This window comes from Zonotrichia leucophrys, chromosome 2 (assembly GCF_028769735.1).
Source record: "Zonotrichia leucophrys gambelii isolate GWCS_2022_RI chromosome 2, RI_Zleu_2.0, whole genome shotgun sequence".
NCBI classification, from domain to species: Eukaryota; Metazoa; Chordata; class Aves; order Passeriformes; family Passerellidae; genus Zonotrichia; species Zonotrichia leucophrys.
In genome coordinates, this window is record NC_088171.1 from 87008658 (window position 1) to 87031415 (window position 22758).

At 37.0% G+C, this 22758-nt stretch overlaps 1 protein-coding gene across 1 annotated transcript in view; it reads right to left on the minus strand.

Annotated features, from left to right (window-relative positions):
- Nucleotides 1-2470: 2470 nt before the first annotated feature.
- Nucleotides 2471-22758, minus strand: part of GALNT1 (polypeptide N-acetylgalactosaminyltransferase 1) — an 86706-nt gene continuing 66418 nt past the window's right edge. The window contains exons 6-13 of the mRNA XM_064705598.1: nucleotides 19736-19943; nucleotides 18080-18250; nucleotides 16488-16605; nucleotides 15351-15531; nucleotides 8151-8290; nucleotides 7076-7174; nucleotides 6175-6309; nucleotides 2471-3830 (exon numbers count right to left, since the gene is read on the minus strand). Of these exons, the coding sequence (XP_064561668.1) occupies nucleotides 3684-3830; nucleotides 6175-6309; nucleotides 7076-7174; nucleotides 8151-8290; nucleotides 15351-15531; nucleotides 16488-16605; nucleotides 18080-18250; nucleotides 19736-19943 (1199 nt within the window). The 3' untranslated portion in view covers nucleotides 2471-3683. The remainder of the gene's footprint in view (nucleotides 3831-6174; nucleotides 6310-7075; nucleotides 7175-8150; nucleotides 8291-15350; nucleotides 15532-16487; nucleotides 16606-18079; nucleotides 18251-19735; nucleotides 19944-22758) is intronic.

The following is a 22758-nucleotide window of genomic DNA, read 5'->3' on the forward strand; positions in this document are numbered from 1 at the left end:
GATTCTTTCTTTTGCTTACAGTACATATCTCAGATGAGAACCATTACTGTGATAAAATGAAAAGCAACTGCTGAGCCCCTTTGAATGGAACTATCATAAAAATAACACTATTAAAATACAACTTAATACTGATATAACAAACTGACAATTTGAGACAACAGCCACAGTCATTTGTACACACAGATAACTTTTGTGACTTTCAGTATCTGAAGAGACTCAAGATGACCTAATCAGACCTGGCACAGTGTGGTTATCTAAAGTTTGTATCATAATGTGTAATTTACTTGAACTCAGTTAAAAGGCACTGGTATTTCTCAATAAATGTCTTCAGACAAGCAAATGAAAAGAGATGGAGAACAGAACACTGCCTTTAGAGCATGCATAGGAAATTTATGCTAAATACACTGAGCACAGGACAGACAAAGGACAATAAGAGAGCTTACCAATTCTCTTCAAAACGTAGCTACTGATTTTTTTTTTTCACTACCATGCAACTATTTGCTGTCAAGGTTAAATAAGACAGCAGTGGGGTCTTTTTCTCCTCCTACATCTGATCTGAACAGCAATAAAAGCTAAAGGAACTAAAGTGAGATATCTACTGGAAACAATTCATAAATCTCATTACACAATATGGAAAAGGCAATGCTTTGGGTTGTTTTCAGAACAGGTTAAATAAAAATACATACAGAGGTTCTTAAAATTCTATCTGAAGACTCAAGTACAAGAAGACAGACTAGATGGGAAGGAATTAAGTATGTCTGTAACTGATAGAGCCAACTAATACTCCTACTCAAAGCTGCTATACAGAAGCACTGTGCCTGTAAGTGGAGGACCACTGCTGGGTGACTACAGCTGGGCAGAGTTCTAAGGAAGGTCACTTTTCAGCAGCTCTGGGAGCTCTGGTGACATGAGCTTCGGTGGCAAGAGAAGCTCTAGGATAACTCCGTGTGTTCTATGGCTATGAAAAGAGCTTAATATGACAGAACATTTGAAATGCCCATTGGTGCAGGGATTTTTTGCAGAAGTCCTGTGCTGCCCACAAACACAGCACAGCTCCTGGGCACGTGCCATGGAGACATGGACAGGCTGAGCACAGCCCAGTGTCCCCAAGCAGCCCCAGGTACCCACCATGGGACTGGCTGAGCTGAGGGGTTTGGAGCCAAACACCTCAGGGCTGCAGCCACTCCTGGGACTGCTGCTTCCCCTCCCCATGCTCACCAGGAAGGAACTGGCAACCTATAGGCTGGAAATCTGACTGCTCCTTCAGCTTGCTGACAACTTGATGCATGCATTTTAAGTTGTGCAATTATTTGTACTGCAGCTCTGTGTGACCAACATGTAAAATGACTTGTTGAACTAAGAAAGGCAGAATCACAGTAACACTGAGGCCCACCTACAAGTTTAGTTACCTCCCAAGCTGTGGTATTTCAGTTTTGTTAACAGGAGATCACAGCGGGGATCATAAAAGTTGAAAATACAAAGTGAAAATTTGTTTTGTGTGTTCAGTGATGTGCTGTGTGCATATGCAATCCGAGACAAATTAAGAAATTTTTAAAACTTACAAGAATTTTCCACTGCATTTCTGATGCTCCTGCTTCTCACTCCATGAAAACTTACCCAACTCTGATTTAGAGCCTCTTTGCTGGAAATGTTTTTAAAATAATGTTTTGTGTTTGGGAAATTGTTTCTGAAGTAAAAGATACCGCATTCTTAGGCACCACTACACACACACCCTAAAAATTGCTTGTTTGTTAAGATAAAAAAAAAGTTGGCACTGTCACCCACCTTGTCCTCTTCATTGACCCTAAGAAAGGAATAATATCTTCCACATAACCATAAAGATGAACTTTTCCCCTTTTTTTTAAGTCTTCTTGGCATACTTCAATATATTTCCCATAAATTACTTTCATAAATCCCCTTCAATCTCATAAGATTTGCAGGGCTATCCAGACAAAGGGGTCAATAAAAGATAGTTAGCTATTTGGATGTTTTATCTAATATTAAACCCACATTGTCTCATCCTATGTATTTTTAAAGTAGCAATGTAATAGTATAAATTTTTAACTTTTCTCCTGTATTCTGTATGAAACTCTTGTGTACTGCAGCAGAAATAATGGAGATAACACTGACAAGAGAAACTTGAGATAGTAAATCTAAAATGGCCTTAACAGCCAAATATAATTTCACACAACTTTTGCATGAGTCTAGGTTTAATTTGATTTACAGGACAGTTGGCCAAAGAATGACATTTATCATAAAAATATCCTCTCCATTAAGCAAATCTCATTCTTCTTTCCAAAAGAAAATTCAATGTATACTCTGAGCAGTCAGTGGCTCATTTTCAAGATCAGCCCACACAGATTTTTCTTAACAAAACAAAGCAGTTCAGTTAAAAAATGCAGACCAATGTAATGACATAGTCATATTGCTTTTGGCTATGTTAACTTTAAAAACCATGCCAATTTCACTATTTTTCTTTAGGTTTTATTAGAAAAAAGCAGCAGATCAACATTACAATTCAGAGTCTAATCTAAATATGCACTTGACAATGAAGCACATCTGAATATGAAGTGAAAAAGGATTCCAGAAAACCTTCAGTTTTGCCAATCTTCTACCCAAATCATGTATCTTCTGGCTTTCTGATGACTGAAATCAAACGAGGAACAAAAGATTTATTGCTATGAAAACAAAACTGTAGTACAGTAGTAGAAGTCTTGGGCGCTAAAGCATACTGAAGTTAACTTAATCTCAAAGTGTACTTAAATCTTTTGTTTGGCCATGAAAGTCCATAAGCTGACTGACCCAAGTATAAATTGAAATGTCAGGTCTGGAAAAAAAAAAGAGTTAGACAGCATGTTAACCTCCAGTTTTCAGACAGTAATAAAAAGATACAATTCCAACAGCCAAGAAATTAAAATTAAAAGGAAAGTGGATCTGACATTCAAGAGCTCAATTTATTCTTATGCTAATTTTGTTTGCGCCCGAAATAATTTTAGACTCACCAGGACAAAAAAAAAGTATTTATGGACTATCACACAATTGAAAAAGAGAAACAATTGCCTTTTGACTTGGTTATTTTCCCCCACTGAGGTATAAAATCTACATATAAATTTGATACTTCACTATAACAAATTGTACTTTTCATAGTTCTGATTTAGCTTCATTAAACCCTGTTTACTTTTTGCTTTTAAACCACAGAATTCTTATGTCATGATACTGAATCTGGTTTGCAGCTCTCTCTTTCATTTATTTGTGGATCTATACTTAGTAGTCTGGTTACCACTGCTAACCAGGAAAAAAAGAATTCTTGAAACTTTCTTCATTACAACAGCACTTTCAGCAGAGGTTACTGATGTGCAAGCAAACTAAAACGATATGCAGCTCTTCAGAGAGACTATTTCATTGATTATGTTTCCACTGTCCAAATGTTCTCTAAATTATTTGCTGGAAGAAACTCTTTCGATCTTGTAAACATCAGTGGGCACAGTTTCACTGCTATGTGTGGTAGTTTCACATCCTTATACAGGAAGGCTGGTTCACAGATACTGAGAAGCTGCAGGAGTTCTAACAGCTGAGGAGCTGTGGATTCTGCCGAGCAGAAGTTTCTCCTGTTGCTACTTGACAGCGTAGCCAAAGTATCAGCCGAGGTAGCCCAGTCAATCCTTGCTCTTCTCTAGAACCTCTCAGAATATTTCTGGAAGGGTGACGTTGCGGAGCAGCCACTGCTGCGAGCGGCTGCCGGTGCAGTCTCTGATGCTGGGTACCTGGCTGTCCTCTTCCGTGGCTTTGTCCAGGCACTGGTTACTGTTCACATGCAACAGGGTTAGTTTCTTAAAGAGAAAATAAAAAGAAATTAGCTTGATAAAAATCACCAGGCATAAGGTAACCAAAAAATTTCTATTTGGCATCAAAACTTTTCCATAGGCAAGTAGGAACTAGACAAGACTGTAGTTATTGACTGCAGATGCCTATCCTAAAAACACTTAAACATGCTATATGGCATTGTAGACACTAAAAGCAGTGCTTTATGAAAAACAAAACAGTCTGAATTTGTAAATTCTGTTCTTTGTCAACACCCACCATTCTATAAACAGGGCTACAGATATTTGAAGAGTTAGAAATTACAAGTAGGTAAGATATACAACTTCAGTTGTTGGTTATAATGATAGCTTTTATCAGGTCAGAATGACCATATTGAATATGTTCTCAAAACTACTTTTTTCCCTCAGCTGGGGACACAATACTGACCTTAAACTACATTCTTTCAGCACTTTTTGGGCTCTTTTTTAAAAGTATGTTCTTTAATGAAAAGTACCCGCAACTTCTTGTAAGTGTATATCTTCTGCAATACCTACTAATCCCACTTATGCAATCTTTGGTAAACCACTCCATCTACACCTCAGCACCATCCTCATGGAGAAGAGATCCTCAGAAGCTGCATTCCCTGCCACAGATACTCCTTCTACAGTTACTCCCCAGTGCACCAATTTGCCTACAGCACCACAGGCATTTCTACTTGTATTTCCTCTCTCATTCAGCAGCTCAGCCAGGACATGGGAATGACTGAAAAGTTGTGGCCTTATGTGCACAAGTAGCAAAGGGTAATAAAAAAATCAAATTCAAAAACCTGAGCATATCAATTTCCTGCACTCACAGAGGTGCTGAAGAATGAAGGAGGGAGTTGAACAGAGGAAGAAAGAAAAAAAAACTACAGGAAAAAAAAATCACTCAGCTATGTGGGCGGGAGTTCTTTTTAAGTGCCCTATAACTTTTTTTTGTGCTTTATTAGCCAGCTTTCGATTATGTTCTGAAGATTATGCCTAGATTTTCTACTGACAAAAGAAAGAGAATAAACACATATAACCAAATTTATGGCTGAGGATCAACAAAGGGGAAGTCTGTGACAATCACTGCAAGACAGATTATTGCATTTACATGTTTAAAGATGCATTTTTATTATCACTGATAAGGTAGAAACCGAATGAAAAGCACTTGCTCTTTGGTAAATCACTGTAGGTGGTAGTATTATTTATATTATCTGCTGAAGTCAGGTAAATTAACTACATTAAAACCAAAAATGAATGGTTCCCAAGACTAACTTAATCCTGCAAACCTTCGGCTTTCTTCAGTGTCCCATCAACAACTGCCAGCAATGTGCAGAAATCCTAGCAGAGATCCATTGTCTTCCACATTAACTGCCATCCTAATCACAAAATCATCATTCACACTTATTTGCTCTTGGTCTAAAAGGCTGCAGGCTTTGGTAACATCTCAGCTACTGAAATCTACAGCAAGTGTATTTAGTCAGAAATAACCTCCACCTTGCTTTTTAATTAGTAGTAATTATGACTTTTTAGTAGCTAAATATCTGAAAGTTCTTTTTAAAAACAGTCACTGCAAATACTGGCAAGATTCTTCATACAAATTGTCTCAAAACTGTCGTTTGGAATGACTGATATTAAATTAAAAAGCACGAGAGCTACTTTTTTTCTAATTATCCATCAAGTCAGAGTTTGTGACGCGTTACTCAATTACAAAATCATTTCTAGAGCTATCAAATTAAAGATGAATTGATCACTGGACAATGATTTCTAGATCTGGCACTTCAACATATGAACTTCAAAAGTAAATTTGAGCACTATGTAGAAGAAAGAACATGATTTAAGTAAAGGTGTTTTAAGGTATATCTAAGGTATAGATATATCTTAGACATAACATGATTAGAAATGTAAAATCACCTTTATCAGTTTGCAATGCTCATTTTTCACTTGGAAATGTATTTCCTTTTAACTTTGTGAAAGACAAAATACTGAGTGCTAAATTTGTCACCACTTTATTATTATCATTACTCTTATTTCTCCAATGGATACCTGGAATACTTCTCAATTTTTGATCTGATTGTAACATGACACTACACTGTCAGATAGCATTTCTCCACAGGGTCCCAAAGCACATGCAAAATGTTCTTCCAAAAGTTCCCTCAAACGCACCAGGTAATTAACACAGATGCCCACTGTGTGACTACATAGTGAATTAGTAACAGAGGGACCATAATCCTGACTTTGTTTCCAATTTTGTCTGTCCAACAGTGGTCCACACTGGAATATGTTGCTCTGCAGGCTCACGTAAAAGCCAAAGCCTCATTTTACAGTCAAAAGTCCTTAGAAGACTTACCACTGGATCATATTCCCAAAGCTGGTTTCCTTTTAGATGGTGGCACTTGAGCATTGTGACTGGGCCGTTAAGTTTGGATACATCTAAACACAAATCATCTGTTCGAATTTCTTTGTTGGCAGTATATGAGAAAACCTAGAGAGAAAAAGAATGAGAGGAACTGAAAAAGAACTGCTTCAACCAAAAGATTCCTGGAGTGAGGGGAAAGGGGAGCATTTGTGCATTACTTCATTTATTCCCACTATTTTTTTTCTTTTGCTTTCTGTTCCCTTCATAATAGCAAGGCATGGAAAGATTTTTTTAAATTTTTTTGGGGAGGAACAAGTATTAACACAATCACAAGCTGTTCAGTCAAAACAGACTTTTTTTTGAGTTGAAGATTGCTTGCTGTGAAGGAACAGGAGACTCCCCAAACAGACGTAATCTCTGTTTATGTGAAAACAATTCATCAAGAATCATTAAGAAAGTAGAACAGAAAAACCAGATGAAACATAATTCCCACAACTGACACCCAGAAAAAGATATATTGGAATATATTTCAGGCACAGGCCTGTTTTTGTTTTTTTAAGTAACAATGCCAATCAGGAGTTCTAACCAGAATGCATTTCCAAAGAACCTACAGGGGGTGAAGTCTAGCTCATAGAAGTATTTTCCTCCCATGTTTTTTTTTTTTACTTTAAAGTTGATCTAAAATGTATTGCAATCAGGCCTGAAAAACATACAAGCAGAAACCAACACCAAATCTTCTCATGCATTTCCTCTTACAGGTATTTTCTTTCATGAGGGTTTTCTAAGTATACTTTGAAGATAACTACTGAAAACATCCAAGAATTGTCACAATAAGCAGTAGGGCCTCAAATAATTCAATACATTAAGAAAATTCCTTTTTAAAAATTGTCACCTGATTGCCACCCATTCCATGGCAGTTAAAGATTCCAACTTTCTCATTTTCTTTTCTTGCCATGTTATCCAGACATTGATTTGTCTCCACGTTTCTTATCTAGGAGGGAAAAAAGAGCACATCACTAAAGGCTGATATTTTTAGAAGAAAATTAGGTCCTTATCAAACCACAGTGGGCACCAATTCTTTCCATGCACCAGAGGTTACGTGAAATAAATGACCCATATTAGCAAAGAGGCATCACTGTCTAAACTCTCAAGCAAATGTTCAAGCTACCAAGTTACAGAACCATGATTGTTTCTTTGCTTTCTTTGGGGGATCCTTCCACTTTGGGGGCGCTTTTTGCTCAAAGATTCAGCTACAACAGAATGGAGACAATTGAGTCTGCAGCCCAAAACCTTCAAAAGTACCAGTCCCTATATCACTATATAGTAAGCAGGCATGAATACCAAGTCTCTTGATAGTCATGAAGAAGCACATTCTGCTGAAAGTGTTTCTTTTAAAATCAATAGTACAAAATCACTCTACAGAAAACTTGATATTTAGTTCAACATGACTTGCAGAGGAGAGGGTGCCTACTTATTTAGGACAGCATCATCTGTTAAAAAGGTTAAAGAAAAGAGAGAAATGCTCAGCAAGGCTTAGGGGTCACTAGAATTTGTTGGTCATTGGTGAAGGTTCTGGGGGTAAAGTTCAGGACAGCTTTTCGGCAAAGACCTTGCTTGACCTAGTACAGCTTTCAAGCAAAACTTCACTCATACTCACTGTAGAGAACATTATACAGAATGTTATGCACAACTACATTTCTGAAGGATTATTTCTAAAGCCATTTATATGACATTTTGTATTGTAGTAGAAAAAAAGGAAAACATTCAAATTACAGTACTGCATACCAAAGTTCAGTAGTCTGCCCCACTGAGAAGCCAGCTTTGTCATTCTACATGGGACAGAAACACAGGTGCAAGATACTCGAACTTTGCTGGAGACAACTTGCATGCACTACTCAGTTCAAAATACAACTTATTGCACAATGTATTTCACTTAGGGAAGATGAGTATGAAAGATGAAATCTCACCTCTCCCAGAGAAAAGTAATGGCGTGGGATTTGGGAATCAGGATAAACATTCTCCAGGTACCAGGAGAAAGGCTTGCACTGGAGCTTGCGCCTCAGCCCAAGTCGTGACGATATGTCCCCATAATCAACTTTAGTAACTCCTGAAAAAAAAAAGAAGTTGTATTCAATGTCTGCCAATAAATACCATTTAACCATAAGAAAATCCATCAGTATCATTTACTACTTCCATGACAGACTTTCTCTTTAAAAAGTCATCTCTATTCAAAGGGAGTTTTGCTTAATATAGCATTATGAACATGTCTGACAAGACCTGTGACTTCTCTTTCCACAACAGATAGAATCACTCCATCTGGGCTGTGCATGACAATTTCTTACCTGTGGTTTGTGGAACAATTTGAGTGTAGTTGCTTACTAAGTTAATAGAGGAGCAAGGCTGAAACCTTTTTAGTAACTAATGCCATTCTATCCCCAGTGGAAACTGGAGAGCGTATCTATGCAGCATAACACAGCAGTCTCCTTCTGTGGAGCAAGCAGAATTTCAATTTAATTTATTTCTGTAAGCCAGGTACCACCTGCTGGACTCTTCATCATCTATCTAACTGCACAAAGAAGCAGGCAGAAAGCAGCCTTCATACAGAGCACTAAACCTTAAATAATTCAGCATTTGTTCAATATAACCGCAGCATTTGCAGGAAGTATGCTCACCATTATGACTGTTATCATTTTTTGTGGTAGTTTGCTTGCCTTTTTATTCCTTTGCTCCTCATTTATCAAAGTGCTCCTTCTTCCTGTACCTTCCCACTCCTTTATGGTTGCTTTAATTCCCTCTGAAAATTAATTTGTGCAAGTCCCATCTGCAGATGGGTTGAGGATAGTGTGCATGAACAGTAGATATTTTTGCTTCACCTGAATTCAGCACTATTGTAATTAATATTCTATTATTATTATTATTATTATATTATTATTATTAATAACAATACCAATAATAAATAATAGTAGGATAATTTCTACTTTTCAAGCATCATGTCCTTTTTTCTGTTTCCCACACCACACTCCATATCACACAGGTCAAATGCAGCACACTACCAAAAAACTCAAATTAAAAAAAAGGACAAAAACTGGCCCCAGCAATTTAAATTCCTCTAACAAACTACAAATATGGCTCAGCTGGCCACCACACTACAGACCTCCAGCTGCACACATTTTTCAGAAATCTCTCCACTTGGAGGACTGCAAGTTACCTTGAAAATTCTTGACCTTGGAAAGAGTTTGAGACATTTCTAAGCTGGCATACTGTGTGTTAAATGGACTTGCCAGCAGATGGTGTCTTTCTACTCAATTGAAACAGATAATTGGATCAAACTTTAGCTAACTGTCTGTAAATGCCAGTGAAAAACATAATATTTCAGAAAGAAAAAAATGTTAGCCAGGTTTTTAGGATTTTATTTTTTAATGAAAGACTTTATTTTCATCAATATATTGGAAAGCTATACTGGTAAAGGAATGAAAGCAAAGAAAATCTTGTTTGTATAGAATCCCAGAAAACTTCTGTCTGGGCTTTCAAGTCACAGAAGAAAACCCAGAACTGAGAAATACAAGACAAATTTTAAAAAAACAAAAAAACAAGCCACAGAATGCTGCTCCATCTTCATGAAAGCAAATATTTGCTCTACAAGAAAGCAATACTCTCTCAAAAGCTAATGCGAGAACAGAAAGGTCCCGACCACAGCTAAGGACTGGATTCTTCATTTTCCAGTGATGAAAAAGCAGCTGATGGATGAAGGAGTTATGCCCCTCTCACAACAACTTTACAAACAACATCCAACAAGACTCAAAACATACTCAGGTTGCTACATTGACTTCCCAAAACCGCACTGTTACGGCTTTGTCACATCACTGAATGGCAATAAGAATTAAAGTCACATCTATAAATAATTAAATGTAAAGTGAGACTTAATAGCATACAAGCAAGCTGTTTCTTAAGTCATTTTAAATGTCACCACACACAAAAAAAGTGCCAGCTGATTTTTCTCTTACATTGTATTCCATTAAACCATTTTTATTCAGAAAGGTTTTCAAAAAATCCTCTCTGAAGTCAGGTCTGCCCCAAACCATACACAAAGAATGCAGTTAGCAGCAGGTTAGCAGAAGGACTGAAGAGCAGAACAGTTAGAGTTGCCCTTGGGGTGTCCTCTAGTGAGGCTGAATTTTTCTGTTTCCAAGATATTTGGTACCTTATCAATATTACTGTAAACCAGCTTGAGTATTTCTCTCCAGTGCAGTGCCAGTTACTTATAGGGAATTTCTTTTGGGGGGAAAAAAGAATGGAAGAAAACAAGGAAAACTGCAGCAAAGTATAAAGCATACCAAAAATTAGGTACAGGTTTAAATCATTATTTCCTCCACATACCAGTAAAATTTATATGTATACCAACAAGAGGGACATATAAGCTTCTAGGGGCTTTGGGCATTTGTTCAAAGGCTCAGCTAAAAACAAAAACCAAACAGCAAAATGTAAATTATATCAGATTTCCTCTGAGGAGACAATTATGCCAGATTCCAAAGGGATCATGAGGAATACAGAAAAAACATCCACTTGTTTTTTTCAAACTTTTTGTCCATTAAAAAAATATATATATAGGAAAGGCTCATATAATTACAGAATAGTTTGGGTTGTAAGGGACTTCAGGATGATCTCATTCCAACCCCTCTGCCATGGGCAGGGACACCTTTGTCTACACCAGGCTGCTCAAAGATGCATCTAACCTGACCTTGTACATTTTCAGGGATGGAGTATCCATATCACACACATCAGAAACAGTATTCAAAAAACCTTGCTATTGTTGTCTTTATTTGACCATAACTATATTTTTCCTCAACCTCCCTGCCCCTACCCCTAAATACATTTAAAAGTTTGAGCCTCCCTGATGATTCTATTTGTCACACAGCTTGCTGTTAGCTGTGAGATAATCACATGCTTTTTTTTCGCACACCTGTTTAAAGACATAATCAAAAAATATAAAATATTTTTAAAAATATAATACATAAAATATTGGTAATGCAAAAAACATCTTCAAATCATCCAGCCACACCAGCCATGTTGCAACAGTTGTGCCATCCTCAAATTTTCAAGAGCTAAAGATTTCCTTGCTCAAGTTTAATGTGTGTCAATATATTTATGCTAAAATCCTTTGAAAAAAATAGCATGTTGTTATCATCATGATTATAAATTGCTCAGTCATTTGCAAAAGCAGAGTATGAAAACTATTTCATCTAAATCTAGCCTTCTGATAAAAATAATATAACTTGTTTTTATTTAGTATTATGAAACTCTATAAGCAATAATTATTTAAAACCAATTTGAATAGCTACATCCTTTGCATTCTCAATTAATGCTAGTAGGGACTGGTATCTGAACACAAAACCACATGGAAACATTTGTTATATACTTTGAACACAGGCTTAGCTACACTGCAAGATGTGGACTCAGTCCCTCCTCTGTCCTCCCTATCAACCATAATTAAAATTTTCCATTTCCAGTCTCTACATACTGAACCCTGACCTGCTGTGCCTGACTAGAGACCATGGCATGCAGTGATGAGATACAAGGCCTACAGACCCAGTTTTCAGGATGATGCACCCTGTCTCTGTCTGGGTGACTCTTGCTTAGGTAATTCCACACTGCTGTCTATCCAGGCTTTCTGCCTGCCCAGCACAATATACCTCCTGACTACATCCCAAAATATATCTCAGAATACACCTTTAGGGCAAAGCTGTCCAGTCTAATGCATTGCAGCTGCTGCTGCCAAAGGGGCAGCTTTGCCTTGCTCACCTTCAGACTCCTGCTGTACCTCCTGTGCCGACAGATTCTAACTCTGCCCCAGGGAGCCAGTCCACAGCAGGAACAGCCCTGAGAAATCCACAAAGTCCTAGAAGCAGCTGATGCAGATGAAGGATCAGCAGGTGAGGGGAGATGAAGCCCTCTTACCTTCCCTACACCTGCCAGGAAAAGCAAGGCAGTCCAATCACAGCAAGCTGTGAGACAGACATCAGCATCTCGTGAAGCCTCCTCACCCTGGACAATACAGTCCTAAGCTTTTAGCCTGGAAAAAGTGATGAATCACCAGCACTAGAAATAAAGTGGCAGAGTCCACAGAAAGAATGACTGGAGCCAGGAAACAGATTATTCAAAGGCTGGATTTATTTTTTGAAAGCTGAAGTGAAAATGGTCTGGGAAACAGGGCCCTGGTGTAAGACATGACTGCAAGGAAAGGCAGCAGCTCATGAGCAGGACCTGCAGCCAGTGCCTGCACTGCTGGGGAGAGGAGCTGCTGCCTGCAAAGAGACAGGCTCCATTCTGGCCAAGCAGCAGCTGCAACAAGCTCCTGCCCAGCCTCCATCTGTACCTAACCACTCCTAAACAGACAGGTGGCTTCTAAAATTCACACAAGCTTAGTAGAGACAAGTAGCAGTTTCTATTGGGTTATACTTATAAAAGAAGGAAAGGATTTCAGGCTTACTTTTCAAGTGGGCAGTTTTCCATTTAACTACATTGCATCAATAGTAAAAAGTCTCTTGAGTTCCTATCATTCAAGCAGCAAGACTTTTTTTCCCAGACAACACAGATCACGTGAAGTGCGAAAGCTACCTGAGAATCTTACATTTGTTTTCCTGGATGAATCCCTCTATGATTCACTATCTTAGGGGAAGAGGAAAAAAAATGTAAAGGAGGAAACAAGTGTGTCTTATTAGCTAGGCTCAGTGATGCTTGTCAGTATATTCTCTCCTCCAAAATGCAATTTTTTGTATCCATATCAACCAGTGAGAAAAGTCCTAAGTGCACAGAGGATTGCTTGTTTTCCTCATTCATCTGCACCAAAGGCTTGCAAACCAGCATCAGCCTAAGAATCCTCACCTCTCTCCTTGCAAGGGCTTGTGACACTGTCACAGTAATATTGAAAGTACACATTTGTACCAGCAAAGTTTCACAGGCTGCACACTGTGTTCTGCCTGAAGATTACTACACCAGCACTCTGTAAGAACGATACATTTAAATTTTTATATTAGAAGGATATCTGCAAAAGCTAAGTGAGCCAAGCTAGCAGAGATTCACTAAACAACTTGCAGAGTTCCTAAACAAGTAAGGGACTTACTGAAACCTGTACTGATGCTATTTGCTGTCAATGGGCAAAGTCACAGTCTGCAACACTCAGCTAAAATTGGAGATACCAGAATTACAAGAATAAGCTGTTTGTGAACTTCCCAAAATGGTAATCCTTGTTAGTTGATACCTACTGGCTCTCACAACTTATGTGGATTTGGGAGGGTGACAGGCACGAGTGGCTCGGAGTACATTTGTGTGTTCATTCTCTGAACAACAGGTTTTCATCAGAGCTAAAGAATGACCCACAGTACTGGGCATCCTCCTCACAGCCCCAGGCAACAAATCAATTTCAGAATAACCCAACTTATTCAGATACAATATTATCCTGTTCTCCAGACACTTGAAATTTTTGGCATCAAACTTCAGTGCCTGGCCAATACAGTCACAGAGACACAAACGGGAGCATGTGACAGGGGGCAGATGCTCTCAGAGCAGCTTGGCCATAGCAAAGCCCTACCCAACAATCACTAAGGCCATTAGCATACAAATTATGTAGACATGCATCTTTTGAAAGGAAAGAAAATATACAGTGCAGTTACAGATAACTGCTGAACTTACTTTCACTGTTTCAGAATTTTTCCTGTCTTTGGGAAATGCATGCATGTTCTACAGTACTGCAATGCTATGAAAGTCATATCAAAAACCCCCAATCCTACAAAATTCAAAGAGTGTCACTGCTTTTCTAGCTTACACTTACCTCACAAAATGGAAGGAATATAGGAGTGACATATAAAGTAACAGAGCCTCATCACATCTTATCAGTAACTTACATTTTTAGAAGAACTTGGTTATTTTTTATAATTAAGTCTTCCTGTAACTTCGTACCTTTTAAAATCTAGCTTGACATGGATGCATAAGAGCAATCTTTACCAAAAAAGACTGCACCTATTTATATCCAACTTTTCTAAATGTTTCTACATGTTCATGTTTGAATTCATAATGCTGTATTAATTACATAACAGGGCAATAACAATAAGCTGTTAGCTTCTGATTTGCACCTAAAAAAGCTTTGAATAGTAGCCAGAATTTTTTTAATTAAAAGTCTTACACAGTCTCATTTGAGTAAAGCATTCTTTTAAGACAAAACCACTGTGAATCCACAATGTCAGTTGCTTTCAGAAGTGTCTGTAAAATCCAAAATCTAAAATTTGACACTTTTCAGACTCATATTACATTGTATTACAGCTTTTAAATGTCAACAGTAATGCAGGTTTAATAAGCAGGTCATAAGGAAATACTAGTTTTAAAGAAATTTCTTTGGAAAAACAGATGTGGTATATAAAACTACCACTTAGTACATAAAGTCTAATGGCTCAAGTATTTAGAACGTTTGGCTTTTGCTACCTGAAGCTTGTCTTTTTATACAACAACAAGAATAACCTGTAGTTGAAAGTAATAATTCAATATTTCCCAGGCTTCCTTTCTTCTCCTGAATTTTTTGCAGAAAATCTGATTTTACAGGAAATTTTCCCACATATTTTACATCCTCTTGTTTTGCTAACAGCCACATAAAGAAAAAATAATAATAATCATCACAGTCAATTATATTGACAACTTGCCCCTATACTCTAGATAGTGAAACACAAATTCTGTCAAAACAGAAGATATTCACTTTTGCCACTCCTCCTTCTGTGTTTCACTTAAGTCACTTGGGATGCATTCAACATGGAATGCCTACAACATGGGAGCCAGAGCCCAAAATTCAGCACATTGCAATATGACTTTGGATGGCTAATTTTAAGCACTACAACTGAGCTCTTTGATGTTCCACTGAGCTTCAATTCTATTGCATAGGAAGCTCATTCATAAATTATATTCATGTTAAAAAGCAAACAAACAAAAACCCCTTCAGGGCATGTCTCTGGCTAACAAAATTATTTTTCAATTAAGACCTTACTTTTTGTACACCTTAAGTGAGTTCTGTCTTAACAAACTTCAAAGCAATAACATTCTTATACAAATACTCACTTTATTTCCCAGTAGTAGCAGTATTTTAATTCTTAATAAGTATTTCTCATAACCAAAGACCTGCTCACCTGGGGAAATAATGTAGAAAAAGTTTTTGAATTCATCCATCCAGACTTCTGCGAGCCGCCTGTTATTTTTGTTGATTATCTGCCCTGTACCTCCTGGGAAAGTGTATGGTGTTGCTTTCCTGAACACGTGCCCAACATGTGAACAAGTTACAATTTCCAAAGTGCCACCACACTGCCAGATCTGGAAGCAACAGAACAATTATTGCATAGTTACAAGTTACTAAAAAAAGTTCCAAAACATTAATCACTTGCTTCTGCTCAAGGTGGGGAAACAACATTAGCTGAGGTCTAGAACAAATGCATGCTGCTTGGAAGAGAACTGCATGTTTTTTCCTGCTCAACAGCTAAAGATGCTCACAAGCCCAAGCAAGGCAGCATATGAAAGTACTTCAGCCCCTGAAGCAATACCACATCAGCCAGAGATTACTTTAAAGAACAGGGCAAGCTGACCACAAAGGAAGGAAAAGGCTCACATGAATCACAGGAACTAACAGGTGTCTAAACTAGTCCATTATAAAACAGAATCTCCACGTAAAAGAACCCACACACTTCCCAAGTCTCTGAAAATACTTTCAGTTTTATCTTGGATCTTGAAAAATAGCAGATTCAGAAAGCTGAAGTACTTCAGAAGAATCCCCACCTATGTACTTTCTGCTGACAAGTAAAATGAAAGGCAATGGTGCCATTTGGTAGGAACAAAAATGAGAATACCACTGGTTAGATCCACAACCAAATGAACCTATGAAGTTAGTAAAGAGCAAGAAGAGAGGGTTTGTAACAGAGGTGCTCACATGTCACTGGCACATGAAACAATGCACTGATGACATCACCCTTAACTGCTGCTCCCACAACAGCTTTTCTACCTGAATTACTTTCAACACACAAACACTCATTCTTCAGAATAACCATCCTAATCTTTTAATCACAAAGCTATACCAACAATTCATCATGCATTTTTTACTGGCAGATACAGTCTTTGTGTATCTCTGCTGAAGGAACTTAACAGGGAAGGGAAGTGTCAGCTGCAACAGAAAAGGACACTGGTGCAGGTAGCAGATCTGTGTTTTACAGAACTCCAGATGCACTGTCCTGATTAATAAACAAATGATTAATAAAGCCCAGCAGAGTTTTACCTACCCTGAAGGAAATTTCTAAGTTTTCTCCACCCCAAATATCCATTCCAGCATCATATGTTCCAATTTCCTGAAAGTAATCTCTGTCTATTGAAAAAAGGCCTCCTGCCATTGTAGGTGTCCTGGAGGGAGAAAAAAAAAAATCACATTGGTCACTGTAAAAACATGCTGAGATACATTTCACACTTACACTGACAAAATAGCTGTTTATTTCCCAAGTTCCTAGCATATTCCTTCTCAGTAAGCTTTCCTTCAAACTCTGTTACTGTTGGTGTAGTTGCTAGCTCAAAATTTTTCAGAGATGGAATTAGGTAGTGGCAGTTCTCCTTATCTTCTCACTTCAAACTGATGTCTGGATAGAGAAACAGTCCCTAGAAAGCTGCTGCCATTCCTCAGAAGGACTTCTGTCTCCAATGCTGGTAACTCATAAAAAGGAAACCAGCTCCACACAGGAAAATGTACTTCAGGCTACTGTTCCTGAAACATTTTGGGTGGCCATTAAGCAACCTGGTTGCTTTCACTTTTATTGCTTCATACAAGAAAATTGTACAGTCAAGGTTGCATCCAGATTTTCCTTACAGATTCCTTATTGGTACAAAAACTACAACTCTGCTAGTAGTTTCTCAGAGCTTTAGAAACATCACCCAAATTTCAACTTTTTTAGACAACAAACATATAATAAGTAAATTACATGTTAAACCAATGACATAACTTTATATTTCAGTTATTTACACTTTTAGCATAAATGATTTTATATCATTAGCTATTTTCCTGAAATGTTTAGGGCTTTTTCTGAAAGACACATTAAATACAAGCTAGGTCACAACCTAACTAAAAACTTGTGTCTTTACCCCTGCTAAAAGGAAACAGAGGGAAGAGAGCAATATCCTCAGCAGACCTCTTAATTTCTTAAACTAAAGACAAACAAAAACCAGCAAAGGCTTACTTTGCTTTAATGTAAGTAAATAATGCTTACTGAGCTTTAATGTAAGTAAATAATGCCCAGTTTTCAGAAAAGTAAGGACAGAAAATGTAAGTTTGTAATTGTTAAAAGGTACACATTACACACAGGCTATCTTCCTCATTACTTTTCTTATAAACCTACATGACATCCAAGTATAAATTTACCTCCCCTACCCCCTTTTAAGACTTAAAGTTTTCATATAAATGCACACACACCAATATATATATACACATGCATATACCAAAAAATCAATGCATCTTTACAAAATACAGTTTACTTTGTTATAATAAAAGATAAAAACAAGGTTCAATTAGAAAAAAGAAAAAAAGTTGTATTAAAATCTTGTGGATCATTACAATTGTTACCTGAAAACTAGTAATTCTGCAGTAATTAGCATAGAACTGAAAAATATTTTCAAAGTGACAAAGTGATAGATTCCGTTACTTCTACCAAAAGTTACTGACAACCACTCCATGCAAGAACTATGTTGTTATGTTGTTCCTTCCATCAGGCAAAAAAGATGCTACAACATTTGACTAAGTACTTAACAACCTTAAGTACTTATTTTTGAGTTTATCATAAAAAGCAGATTTCAGACAAAGATTTTAAGCCATTAAATAATTTCTCATTACCTAACAGGGAGGGTTCGGTCTCCTTTCCGTCGGTCCATCTCTCTCTGAGGAACAGGGTACCAACGAAAATTCAGCTTCCAGTTGAATCCACCATAGGTCATGTCAGAACCTGCCATATATTCGAAGGTGTCATCACTGATTACATCAATGATGGGACACACTACTGTCCTCCTAGGAAAAGGAAAGAAGTAAAATTATTAAATTTTGAACTAATAAAATCTATTAATCAAAAGGGTAAAAAAGATGTTTGGGGTTTTTTTTTAAATTATTGCTTTTACACATATAGTTGAAATTTTTATACCGTCTCTTAACAACATTATTAAATAAATTAACAGGAAGCATACTAAAATTCTATCTTGCTAATTATAAATCTGATACAATTTTGGCCATGCCAGATCTTTTTTTAAATCATATTTTCATTATCACCAGTAATAAATATTCATCCCTCCGCAGACAGAAATAATGATCTCAACTTTCTCATTGCTACAGAGTGATTAGATAGAAAACAAGAGGTTCTTGTTTCTAGTTGGGTGGTTAAAATAACTTGCATGTTTTGAAATTAAAACTTGGATATTAACTCTGGGTAATTATTTTTATACATCCTCAGGACTAAGATATGAGAGTAATTGTTAACAACGTACAACTACTGCATCACAATTAACAGAAAGCGGCCTCATTGTCCGCTGTCCTGACATTATTAACACACATATTCACAGAAACCAATTCTAATCATCTTAAGACACTTAAGTAACCATGCTCAAAGCAGGCTTCTTCTCATGGAAAGCACTGTAAAGATTCAGACACTGCTTACAACTCAATTCAAAGGACTTAAATGGAGATATTTGCACAAATTGTAACAAAGTATGTATTGTAGTCTCACAAACCTGATTAATGATAACAAAGTTAACTTTGTCTTTGCACAGTGCTGAACAAGGATTCTTTGCTATTTGTAGCTCCCTCATCATGTAATGCTACATTTTGTAGCATCAAATTTTAAGCGTGATTTTTATATATAAAAATAAAAAACTAGGGATCTTTAGCACCATGTTGTATTCTATTTAATATGTAGACTAACAGTCTAGTGCACAACTACAGCTACTGTTCAGAGGTAGGGATATTTTATAAAGCAGACAATTCTCTCACCTTCATCCCCAATACAATTTCCATTGTGTATATAAGTGCAGATCAGCATGATTCCAGTAATTATTCTAACTTTAGAATATACACCCCAGAAGACCAAGACACAGCCCAAATTTCCACAATCAAAACCATTACGTAATAGAGAAATCACAATGAGAGCCTGAAAACAGTTCTTGTTCACAATGGTAGTGTTACATGAAATCAGGGCTTGATTCCTTTCTCAAGAATATCTACCCAAATTCATGAAGGAATAGGCCAAGCTGCATACTGAACACCTCAATTTCATTCATTGCTCCTGCTATTTAACACATTATTCCATGCATCCCAATATAGACTTCACTTGAAACAGAGTTTTACTTTTAAAAGTTTAGCTGAATTAGCCTTTTATCCTTACACCAATGACAATTTATTCAGCTCTTCAGAAAGTAGATATTTGCTTGTAGGCTATTTTGTAATACTTGGAAAATTTCTTAATAAGTGAAAAAACTGAAGATGGGTGAAGAGATGGATAATTACCTGTCAGCTTTGATCCTTGCCAGCAGAGGTTCAAGCCAGCCTACTGTACATTCACAATGAGCATCTAGGAAGGTGATGACCTGGCCTTTAGAAGCAGCAGCCCCCTTTAATCTTGCTCTGATCAATCCAGAACGCTGTTCCATTCGAATCACATGAACAGGTACTTTTAATTTTTTCACATAACTCTCCAGTGGTCTTTTCAAGAAGTCTGTAAAGAATTATCAAAACTGTTAGTTATGTAGTTCAGCTTTTTTTTTAATGGAGAGACTTGAATCAAGATACATTTCCCCTGTTCTTGTATATCCTTTTTCGACTTTCTCAGATAGTTTCCTCTACACTTCACAATGCTCCTTTCCACATCTCCCAAGTGTTTCACTCGATAGCACAGAAAGTTCTTCCTCCTCTTTATTTCTTCATTATGGAAAACCCAAAAAGGAAGAGAGGGTTGGACACTTAGACAAAACCAAGATGGAATTCACAAGTATTTACAGCAGAGATGATGTGACACTTATTTTCAAAAACATGCATAAGTGCTCTTGGACTTCTCTACCAAGGAAATACAGAAATGTTTTGACTAGCTGAATATAATGAATTGCCTCCTACAGTAATGCAACTTACAGATAATTTCTTTGTGAGAAGTTTAAAACACAATCAAGCTGATTTTTCAATTGTGCTTTCTCTAGGGCCTTCTGGGTAATATTTTTCTATTAGATTATCACTATAAGAGCTAAAAAAAAAATATATAATAATCTATACATAAATGAGAATCTCTAACACCAACAAATCTCAATGTAGCATGAATTATGAAGAACTAGTTATTCAAAATGCAATAGTCAGTTACCATACATCCAGAGACTCAAAATTACTTGCACTGCAAAGAGCTATTAGGTTGTGATGATTGATGCCAAAGGAAGAACAAAGAAGTGAGGGAGAACGCAATGGATGGTCACAGAAACAGACTTCTGCAATAACTTACAGTTTCAAAATGTGTAAAAAACGCAAAATATTCTTATTGCTCATCTATGGAATATTAGATTGTACAGTCAAAGCACATGGGAGTAGAAAGTTGTACCACAACAGTGCATGGCCTGTATCAGGATTTCAGAACCTCATACAAAAATAAGTGTGACACTGGAGGGGTGGGGGGGAAGCTCAGCATGAACTCTTAGTGACACTTTTGTAAACCTCAAGAGGGAGGGTTGACTTAAAGGTGATTACCAATCCTTACCACTTCTCCAGATGAATGAGTTCTAATTGCCTTCTCGTGTTTTTCTGTGCATTGTTGGACTGCCACTAAAACCCACAGAAATAAGTTCTGACGTGTCTTGAAAGCTAAACTGTGCTAAAAGTACATAAGCGTTTGATACATCTAAATATTTGTCTCCAGAAAAACTCAAAACATCTTAATTCTTACTTTGCATATGAACAGAGACTCAAATTATTACATGTTTCTCAGTACCAACCAAGTGTACACGTCAGAACATTTTGCAAGGCTTTTGGGGTGGAGCACAGAGATCATAACTGAGTCTGTAGCAAATAGAGCCTCATTTCTTTACAGTGTAGCTTTCCAAAGCCACTGTTTTAAAAGAACTATTATCAGGGCTATGTTTATAGCTTTAATGTACACATGATGTACATAGAGTGAGTGTGCAGCATTTGTCTCTATGCTCACCATCTGATGAGCAAGTTACACAAATCAATATGTTTCTCTGCACATCTCAGGTGTAATACTGATAAGCTTTCAAAGTAGTTCCATCCACTTTAAACTTAGAATGAATTACTATGACATTGGTTCTTGAATGTAGTTACATTAACAGAATGGTAAAATTCTGGCAGAGGGAAGAGAGAAAGATTGCAATAATACAACTGCAGCCAATCAAGAAGTTGCATAAAACACAAACTTACATACAGAAAGTCATGCTCAATGTATTGCATATGAAAATCTTGAGTCCTACCTACATTTTATCGGTAAAGTATTTAAAATTTCAATTTGTCAAGTACTTTTAATTTCTTTTTCTCTATGAAAGAATCAGAGATGTGTGCAGTGTTTTCACTACAGAGGGAAAAAGGTTAAGAACAGTCCTTCTCTCATGTTTAACCATGCCCATAAGAACATTCTTACGAACTATCACCTTGTTCAAAACTGCAGAATGGACTATTCCCAGAAACAAAACATTGTGACAGACCTCCAGTAACTTTGTCCTTAAAATATCACTAGAGCTCCAGCAAAATATGCAAAAAAGATAAAGCTTGATCTCTCATCCCTATAAAAGCATAGTAAATAATTCAGGCATCCAGATTTCTGAAGTTCCTCTGCTACCAGCAGTTAGGGTAAAATGTTCAAATCTAAGCAGCTATTTTCCCTCCAGAACACTCTAAGAGCAATACACATCCCTTACAAATTGCTGCCTTTGTTTAAGTAGCAGGAAACTAGCTTTTGTGATTAGTCATGCATCCAGAAACTAGGAATAGTTTTTTTAAGGAAAACTTGATTTTTTCCCTTAGAGAAAAAAAAACCCCAAATATTTGCATAATCTTTTAATGAATGTAATACACTTTAGCCTACAAGAAACATCAGGATAGAGCCATGAAGATGACTTTTTATTCAAATCTGTTGAGGATACTAAATTCTATATTGAACACTGAGATGAGAAGTTTCATGCATTACAGAGTCAGTTGCTTATAAATGATCCAGGATTAGAGCTGACTAATTTTTTAGCATTGCTTCAGACACTTCACAACAGAGGAAGGTTTGATAATGTTTAAAAAACCCCCAAACATCTCCACAATACTTTTAATTTGGAACATTAAGAATTCATGTAGTTTCACAGGTATAACTATAACTCTTTGTGGTGGATATTCTTTTCAAGCCTTTTCTCTGTCAAAAGGGTGCATAGTTTCACCTAGGACTGAGAACCTTCTGTGGAAGTAGCAGAACAAAGGAAGACAAAAGAGCAAATATATTCAGTTCAAGTCAACTAAGTGCATTAGTTGAAAAATACCTTGCCAATTCTATTACCAAG